We start from the raw sequence: 10,000 nt of genomic DNA, 5'->3' as shown, positions 1-10,000 counted from the left end.
GATGCCACGCCGCCACTACGGCGAGTCCATCACCAACCTGGGCAAGGCGGGCATCATGGGTAAGGCCTGCGGTCCAGCTAACTGTTGTGGGCATACTGTGGTGTAGTCAAGTTGGCTGTAGTGGGTATACTGTGGTGTATTCTAGTTAGTGGTGTAGTCTAGTTAGTGGGTATACTGTGGTGTAGTCTAGTTAGTGGGTATACTGTGATGTAGTCAAGTTAGCTGTAGTGGGTATACTGTGGTGTAGTCTCGTTAGCTGTAGTGGGTATACTTAGCTGCAGTGGGTATACTGTGGTGTAGTCTAGTTAGTGGGTATACTGTGATGTAGTCAAGTTAGCTGTAGTGGGTATATTGTGGTGTAGTCTAGTTAGCTGTAGTGGGTATACTTAGCTTCAGTGGGTATACTGTGGTGTAGTCTCGTTAGCTGCAGTGGGCATTCTTTCACACAAACTGTTTGCGCCTCCAAAAACATGGCGTACCTGGTTACCCATAGGTTACCGCTCAAAAAACGTCCACAAATGCCCGTATGCTTGAGTGAAAGAATACTGTGATATAGACTAGTTAGCTGTAGTGGGCATACTGTGATGTAGTCCAGTTTGCTGTAGTAGGTATACTGTAATCAATCCCCAAATGTTAACATCCGTCCATGCCTATTTTAAGTGGGTATACTGAGATACTTATGCTTTTTAAATGGGTGTATGTATCACTTGTACAACGCCACTGGGTAAGGCCTGGTGTCCACTGCTGGAGTGTGTGCCCCCCCCAAAAAAGTGGCAAATTATTATATTTGCTGAGGCCAGCATTGCTCCACGTCACCGATGTCCTGACATTCACACTTTCACCACCAGGGGTCTCTGTGGCGCAGCTGCTCTTGACTCAAGGAGCAGAGAATCTGGAGTCAAGAGTCTTGCTTTTAACATCCTTGCTGTTGTTTGTATGTATGTTCATGTATCTTTCTATTATGCACATTGTGCTGTGTGTGTGTGTGCACAAGCATGTGTGTGTGTCGTGGTTGGTCGGGTAGAAACGCATGAATCCAGAAGGTGTGAGTGCGTACTCACACTTTAACAAATTCAAAAGGGAATATTTCTGTTTCTTACATATTATTTTACTTCTACGTAAGGACAGCATAGATAAGATGATAAGATAAGCCTTTATTGTCATTGCATAAGTACAACGAAATTGAGCACCAACCTGTCCATAAATATGCATTATGACAAGGGGGGTAAACAGGCCAGGAAGTTGGGCATAGACGGTTGATGAGCTGAGAGTACTCATTCCTGAGTCATTTTCTAAAGAGTGTTAATGGCAGCTGGTATGCTCTGGTGTGGTCTGTTTGGAGTGCAGCACTAAACCCCTGGTGAGAGCTGCAGGATCTCTCATACTTGAGAGGGTTCTGGGAGGCAGTAGAGTTGCAGTACTGCAGTACTCCCCCTGACTTAAAATGGATCCGTACTGCCATCATGTGGACGTCGTTAGGAAGTGCACTCAAGGACTGCTTGCATCATGCTGTATCCAGAGCTGTAGAAATACAGCAACTGTCATAGTCTGCTGAGCCCAATTCACACCAAAGATTTCCGACCGAGTTGCAGCCGTGTGAATTAGAAGTTGCACGTAGTTGCAAGCCGTCGCAGGGCATTCAACATATTTAATTGCAGTTGCAAGGTTTTAGAACATTGCGGCTCGTCTCGTCTCCTCGGGAATCTTTGGTCTGAACCCTACTTAACAGACCGTTTCAAGTCAGTTCCATTATCAGTGTCATAGTAGTTCCCGCTTTATATATCTATGGTTGTTCCCACAAGGTTTCCGTTTCAACATTCTATATGTGATCTTAATGCAGCGAAAGTAGCTTGGGAACAAAATAGGTCGCTCAAGCATTGTTTTTGTTCTTCTTGTTGAAAGCGTCTAGAAACCGGTTTGATAAAGGAAATGATTTTGAAACCAAACCTCTCCTTGACAGCTGGTGCTCTATCCGGTTAACCCTTTGAGTTGTGCTACTAAATCAGGCCCTGTGCTGAGGTGGTGTTGGGTCTGGTTGAATGGTCACTGTGTGACTGCCAGTGTAGTCACGGCACTGGTCTCAGGAGATGGTCAGTCAGTGGAGTGGTCAGTAGCCAAGCTGTCCGTCCCTCTGTGGGACTGAAGCCTCCGTGTGCTGGAATGGAGATTTCTGCCGTAATCCAGAGTGTTCTTTTCTGTGCTGCCCGATGCTCTGCTGTGTTCTGTGTTCTGTTCTCCTGTGGTGGTTCTGTGTGGAACCCACATGTTCTCTACGTTATCTGGTTGCTCGTGATATTCTCTTGGTTCTCTAGAATCCTAAGCAGGACAGGGACTTCACACTTCATCAGTTAACTTCAGCAAAGTATTGTTGTGTTCCTGGGACCTACAGTTATCTTCATTAGCAAATTGAAGCCAATATGGTGCTCTTTGATGGAGGACGATGAACAACATAGAACGCATAGATCTCCATTTGTCAAGGCTACGAGTACTGAAAAAAACCTGAAGGCAATCGGTTTTACCTGAGCTCGAATGCTACTTCCACTGCTATTAGTTTGATTGATTTTAAAACCAGTAGCTCGCTACATTTCAGCACTGAAGAAGGTTAAATCAATCATGTACATTTGCCCATTAGAGTAGTAGAGGCATTTTAACCTTTTCTACAAATAAGTGCCTTGGCTTTTCTTTCAAGATTTTTGCATATCTTTTCATTAAGATCTCTTGGGTTGAAGACCAGGGCCCTGTAACTCGAAGCACACGTTAGCTGCTCTTAGACCTTACGCATATCTTAAGCCTATCGTAAAAAAATATGCATGTAACTCAAATGATTCGCAAGTCTACGTGTAACGTAACTTAAGACAAAAGTTACGACTGCTTCATACCACACGTAACGCTGTCTTAAGTGTCTGAACAACCTAGGATAACCAAGGCTACTGTCGCTTGCATTCATGCTTGCCCTCTTGCATTCTCTTCGCCTCCGTTATTTTGGCAATTGAGCATTCGTTTCCTGCGATTTATAGTCGCGTCTTGTGTGCTCCTCACCCAGCTGTTTACGGTTTCTGTTTTCACGTCCCAAATCTTCTTTCTAGAATGTATCTTTGTGTTCGTCAGCTTGAGAATACATATATATATTTTAAATCCCTCTACCTAAGTGACAGTTATTTCATTAGGCAGCTGTAAGAGCTTCCATTCCTCAGCTGTAAGAGCAGCTTTGACGAACAGCATTTTCAAGTTGTCAGGGTGGAAACGGACGCTGATTCCCTCGTTACTACAACATTTACAGTGGTTGCTCTTTCGAGTTACAGTTTAAGTTGCGTGCATCTCACGTGTGACTTGCGACAAGTTTCAGTTACACCCGGATCGTTATGATTTACGAGTTCGTAAGTCATGCGTAACGTAAAGTTAAGTTTGATTTTTCGAGTTACAGGGCCCAGGTTTCAGCTAATTATCCAGCTAACTACCCCAAGAGGCATACCAAGCCCACCAGCAGCCCCAGCAGCGCTGATTACAGCTCACTAGCGATACTATCGTTAAACATGCCCAGTGGTGTCTTTACAAGGACAAGAGTCCAAAGTGCTTGAAAGTTTAAAAGATCAGGTATTCAAAAGTGCTCTTTGATGTTGGGAACCCAATAGCTGCAGGAAAGAGAAAGTACAAGGCACTCTTTTTTTTTTTTTACAAAATTTAATTAAAAGCCTTTCTTTTAATGGCTATATCACAATTGAAGACGCCTTATGAAAACAAATTTGCTTAACACACTGACGGACACATTTGCTTGTCTTAAGCACAATTATGCTTAGATTTGTAATAATTTGTCACATATTTGGGGGGCCGTTTCTTGCAGTGTGTTGTGCTTCAACCCTTAACGTTTTGCCTGTAGTGCGTTGAGTTTGTACATTGCGTGTAGCGTTGGTGTGTATGGTGCTCACCTGTGTGTGTGTGTGTGTGTGTGTGTGTGTGCTTGTGTGTGTGCGTGTGTGTGCGTGGGTGTGTGTGTATACGCGCTCTCCGTCCCCAGGGGCTGCCAGCATCGGGAAGGGCATCGGGGGCATGATCTTCTCGCGCTTCTCGCGCTCCAGCAGCCAGCCGGCGGGCGTGGGCACTGACATCGGGCTCTCCGAGAGCGACGAGAAGGACCAGGAGCCCGACGCCAACCCGACCCAGAACCAGCCCCAGAACCAGCCCCCGACCCACACGCAGAGCCAGTCCGCCTACGGGCTCTCCACCATGTCCCAGTCCACATCCAACTCCACCATCATGGATACTACATGTGAGTTATACACACACACACACACACACACACACACACACACTCCCAGTCCACCTCCAACTCCACCATCATGGATACTACATGTGAGTTATACACACACACACACACACACACACTCCCAGTCCACCTCCAACTCCACCATCATGGATAGATACTACATGTGAGACACACACACACACACACACACACACACACACTCCCTCTCCCAATCCACATCCAACTCCACCATCATGGATACTACATGTGAGTCAAACACACACACACACACACACACACACACACACACACACACACACACACTTTCCACCATGTCCCAGTCCACATCCAACTCCACCATCATGGATACTACATGTGAGTAATACACACACACACACACACACACACACACACACACTTTCCACCATGTCCCAGTCCACATCCAACTCCACCATCATGGATACTACATGTGAGACACACACACACACACACACACACACACACACACACACACACACATACTCTCCCAATGTACATCCAACTCCACCATCATGGATACTACATGTGAGTAATACACACACACACACACACACCCTCTCCCAGTCCACCTCCAACTCCATCATCATGGATAGATACTACATGAGTCACACACACACACACACACTAATAGTCGGGAAATTACGGGTACTTACACACTTCAAATACTTAGTTTAAGTATAAGTAGTCTTTAGTGCAGATACGCAGAAAAGAACAAAAAAAAGTGTTCTGAAAATATCTGGATGACAAGAAGTTACTACTCGCACTAAACCTGTGTGTGTGTGTGTTTGTGTGTTTCAGTGGAGATGGAGCATCGCATCGACTTCGAGCTGCGTGAGGGCATGGTGGAGAGCCGCTATTGGTCGGCGGTGACCTCGCACACAGCCTATTGGTCAAACCTGGACGTGGCGCTCTTCCTACTCACGTTCATCTACGAGCAGAGACAGTCCTCCGAGCCACCGGACGAGCCCAGCCACGAGTCCGCCTGATGGGGAACACTGTGGACGGACGCACACACACACACACACACACACACACACACATTGTGTGCGCACACAGATGGAACTGTGGACCTATTAACTCACTTACTCACCTATTCCCCTTACACACATACACACACATTCACAAACAGACAGACACACACTAACATATATGGCACTGTGGACACGCACACACACACACACACACACACACACACCGTAGTCTGTTCCAGGTCATCCTGGTGTCCATCTTGCTCCCTCCGTACACAGTAGCGTTGGACGGTCCATTTTCGCTTTTCTTCCAGCACCACACGCTTCAGTCGTCTCTCTGTCCCATGCAGGATCATTCAGCAGGTCAGATGTTCAGATGTCTTCTCTGACTCAGCTCGACCAGAAACACCAGCATGGAGGATGGTGGATGTGTACTGGGCTCTGTGTTTGGAGAGGCGTTTACGACGGATGTGTGTGTGTCTAAAGCGACGTCCTGGTCAAAAGCGTCTGGACCTTACAGAAATGCATGTTAGCAGAACTGTATATCAGCAACAATGGACCTGATGACAAAAAAAATACACACTTGAATGCACACACACACACACACACACACACACACACACACACACACACTCTCCTTTGATGTCCTCCTATCTCTTTTCCATGTATAATCTTCCTGTGTCAGGGAGCGTGACCTCATGTAGAACTCTGAGATGGAGGAGAGAGAAGATGGCCGAACCTGTGCAAATCAAAACAAACTTCTGTTACCATGCAAACATACAATGCAAATGTCAAAGGGGTCAAAAGATGTATTTATTTATCTAGAAATTAATATATTTCCCTAAGGAACAGTCTTGCTCGGTTAAGCTTTTTTTTTTTTTTTTTGGCACCATTTTGACTAAAGTGAGACTAAAATGTTAGCATATTTTTACCTTTCATATTCCAGATTATTATAGTGAACCTTGATATAATCAAGCATGAAGTAGCTGTCAAACATCTCACCAATGTTTAACAACGGATGTCTTCAGAATCTGCTCAAAAGCAATGCCCTTTTTTGTTTTTTTACTGCACAAACAGATGGTGCTGAGATCTCAGCCTGCTGGCTGTTCATGAAGTAGATCTTCCTTATCGTCTTCGTTTGTCTCGTTCGTTGTCAGCTCTATCTGGCCGTTGTTCAGATGGCACACTGGGCATTTTGCTAACTCTCCCCTGCCTCGTTACAGTAGATGACCGCTCTCTCTACCTGCATGCACGTCTGAGACTATAGTCTAAGTCTATATAGGGCTATGGGACTTGTGTTCACGCTCACAAAAAAACATCCAAAGCAGAAGCTAGCTGCAGTCCAGCTCGCCGGTCCTGCTCCTCTTCGGACCGGTCCGACGTGCTCCTTACAGCGGCACTTAACCCTCTGTGGGCCGCTCCGATGGCGGCATTTACAGCATTTCCGGTTGCCATGACAACAGTGTGGGTGGAATCGGCATCGGCGTGGGGCGTTTGGAGGTCGTAATGGCTCCTCAGCCAGCTTTGACCAGCTCCCACCCTCCACCTTTACTCTTAAATGGCACAGTGTGTGTGTGTGTGTATTGGCACTAAAATGTCACACTGTGTGTTTTCATGGTTCAAGGAAAACAGTTGGGGTGTGTTTCTCAGAGACAGAAACACACCACTGGGATTGAGTGCCGTCAGAGTTGTGAGGGACTCGCCAGAGCGGGGAACTTGGTCCGTCATGCAACTGTAGCTTATTCAGAAGCAGCCAACACTTTTGCTGAGGCCCACGCTAAAGAACTAGGCGTGATTGGTCACTGAATCGAAATCACGCTGACCTCGAAAGGTCATTGGAGATCAGTCAGCGCCACTGGAAGACATGTCGGAAATTCATGGTGTGGCTGGGTCAACACATAGAGGGAGACGACCAATACGTTGTCGCCATTCTTCGTGCCATTCTAGAGGACCAATCAGAGAAGTTAGATTTCAGGTGTTGGCATGCGATTGGACAGTGAAAACAGAGCGTTATTATAATCACTGCACAAAAAACAAAGTCAGCCCTTGGTTACCACTGTTTACATAAACACCCCAAATCACTTAAACTGAAGAGAATATGTATGTTTTGTAGTCGAGTCCAGTTTAAAAATCTTACTGCAGCGTTAAAGTCTGTGCTTTCTCCTGGAGTTTTGACGTGTCATCCAGAGGCCAAATACTTTGCTGTTTCATGTCCACGCCACTTTTCCCTGTCCGTTGCTCAGAGTGGAACACGGCGTGTTTTTGTTGTGGGGACGCACAGACCAACCCCCTCTCAAATCTAGGGCTTCAGTGTTGTCGTCGTCGTCGTCGTCTAAGGACCTCTCAGGTGTCAAAAGAACTAATATGCAAAGACACTGGTAAGGGCTGTTAACGGTGGACGACTGGATACAGAGATATGGATTTATGTTAACATAGGTTACTGTTTGTTAGTGGTTTTTTTTTTTTTTTTTTTTGATGTACATGAAGATGATTTCACTGGAAGGGCAAGGGGAAAGTGAAAGATCTGTTTCTTTTTAAGACTTTATAATGAAGAGACTCCTGTTCACATGTAGATTCGTTGATCTGTTTTTTGTTTGTCAGTTGTTTGTTTGTTTGTTTTTTAATTGATGTGCTCATCTCATCCTTGTTCTGGAGATATGTTCCGATCCAGACTCTGTGTATCATATCAGAACCTGCTCCTGTTCTGTTCTGTTCTGTTCTGTTCTGTTCCCCTGCCCCCCTGTTCTGATTCGGTTCCTCGTGTCTCTGTGGTACCTGAACCGACGTCTCGACTGCTTTGGGTCGCTGTTGCTGCTTGCATGTTGAGTGTATGTTGAGTGATGGCTTACTTTGATATTACCAACTGGACCAGAATGCCTTCCCGGGCCCACAGTTCCTATTTCAGGCCCGACCCCAAGTAGCCGGTGACTCTGAAACGACTCCGACCCAGATTTGACCCCCCCAAGCACTGATCTATAAAGAATACCTGGATAGAGCATCTACGTCAAAATTCTGAAGCCTACATGGCGGCGGCCATTATGGGACCACTTGCCATAGGAATGCATAGACAGTAAAAGACAGTAAAAGAATGTTGCCGTTCTGCAACAATGGAATTGGAACACCACGCCGCCATTATGGGACCACTCGGGACAGTTCCATTGGCTTCATTGTTGATGGGTCAGCAACAATGAGATAGTCTATCCAGGTATTCTTTATAGATCAGTGCCCCCAAGTCAAACACAAATCTGGACGACTGGGTTGGACTCCAAGCCGGACCGGCCCGAACGTTCCCTCCGGGCCTGTTGCAGAGTGACCCGCTATATGGACACGTAGTGGACTCCAGTCCCTATCAAGCACTTAGCGTGTGTTCTGACGTAGTCGTGCAGCTGTCGGCAATAAGGGATCGTGACGGACAATGCAAGAACTTGCACAAGCTGAATAGCGTAGCCTTGAATTGCACAGAGAGGAAGCTTTAGAGGAGAGTAATGGACCTTAACCCTCATCGTCGATTCGTCGTCGTCATCATTGTCTGGTCCTGTCCTTGTTTTTGTTACCATTTACAGCGCCATCGCAATGACCAGGCAATAGAGATCAGTGAATAGACGCCCTTGGCATAAATATATATATATACGTAATAAAATATTTTGTTCCATTTCAAAATGGCATGCAAGTGACTTGTTATATTTTTATACTAACGGTGAGAATACTGTAGCATAGCCATATATCCCGCTGTAAGTACACTGATGTCTATGCCTCCCTCAAACACCCTTGCATGCAGTGGTTGTTTGTCTGGCCGGGTATGTTTAACTAGTTTGCGGCGATGGCTAAACCTTTTTTCGATTGGCTGTTAACTTGATCCCCCTTTTAAGAGCTATTAGATCAGCCGTTGCTGTCATGACTACAAGCACATAAACAAACCTTAGGCCATCCATTTCCTGAAATGCCTCATACGTCAGATGATGACTTGGTCAAAACTGGACCTTAACGTCAGAGCGTTTCCACAAAAGAAAGAAAGAAAAAAAAGCTTTGTGTGATTGTTTCTGAGGGCTTATGACGTCAAAGATGTTTGATAATCACAAACTTTGTGTTTTGTTTTTTTCTCTTCGTCTTTTTTCTATGTTCCCTTCTTTCAGCGTTCTTCAATGTTAGTTCGTCCTGTTTAGGGTGAGTGTCACCCTTTGTTATGCTGTGCACAATATCTGCCCCTGTCTCTTCTGTTGTGCGTGTCAACATGTAGCTGATGTCCGAGGATGAATGGCGGGGGCTTTCGCTCTGACCTGCAAGAACCAGTGTGTGGACAGCAAAGATTCTAGAGCTCTGTGTTCTAGAATCTTTGGTGGACAGTGTCCAGCTGTGTTCTAGAATGTGTCTGCGTTGAGATTCCATCTTATGATGTCATTGCTGTTTCTTGTCCTTCTCAGATGAATGGAAGCTAAAATCTTTTCTGATGTTACTGTTACTTGGATGTTTGGATGGGAGAAGCTCGAAAAGGAGATTGTGCAATAAACAATGGTGGCAATGGATCCGAACTGCCATTCGAAACACTGTATTGCTAACCTTTTATTAAACATCTCTCTCTTTTGGATACAGATTTTATTTTCTTTGATTTCATCCTCACTTCTTTGACAAGAGCACAAAACATCTCCTCAGGATAGAGGCATTTGGTAGAAGTATGAAGTTGAACAACTTTGTCAACTTTTGTAAAACGTGTATATTAAATATCACAACCACCAATGCATGACAAGGCATG

At 45.5% G+C, this 10,000-nt stretch overlaps 1 protein-coding gene across 2 annotated transcripts in view; it reads left to right on the top strand.

Moving 5' to 3' along the window:
* The window catches only part of ddhd1a (DDHD domain containing 1a), a 46,457-nt gene extending 36,618 nt beyond the window's left edge, over positions 1-9,839 (top strand). For both annotated transcript variants that reach the window (XM_062522909.1, XM_062522908.1), the window contains 3 exons: positions 1-59; positions 4,016-4,267; positions 5,081-9,839. The exon at positions 1-59 is cut by the window's left edge and continues 114 nt beyond it. In XM_062522909.1, the coding sequence (XP_062378893.1) occupies positions 1-59; positions 4,016-4,267; positions 5,081-5,268 (499 nt within the window). In that variant the 3' untranslated portion in view covers positions 5,269-9,839. The remainder of the gene's footprint in view (positions 60-4,015; positions 4,268-5,080) is intronic.
* Positions 9,840-10,000: the final 161 nt, after the last annotated feature.

Source organism: Sardina pilchardus, chromosome 20, assembly GCF_963854185.1.
Source record: "Sardina pilchardus chromosome 20, fSarPil1.1, whole genome shotgun sequence".
Lineage (NCBI taxonomy): Eukaryota > Metazoa > Chordata > Actinopteri > Clupeiformes > Clupeidae > Sardina > Sardina pilchardus.
This window is presented reverse-complemented; position numbering and strand designations above follow the sequence as displayed.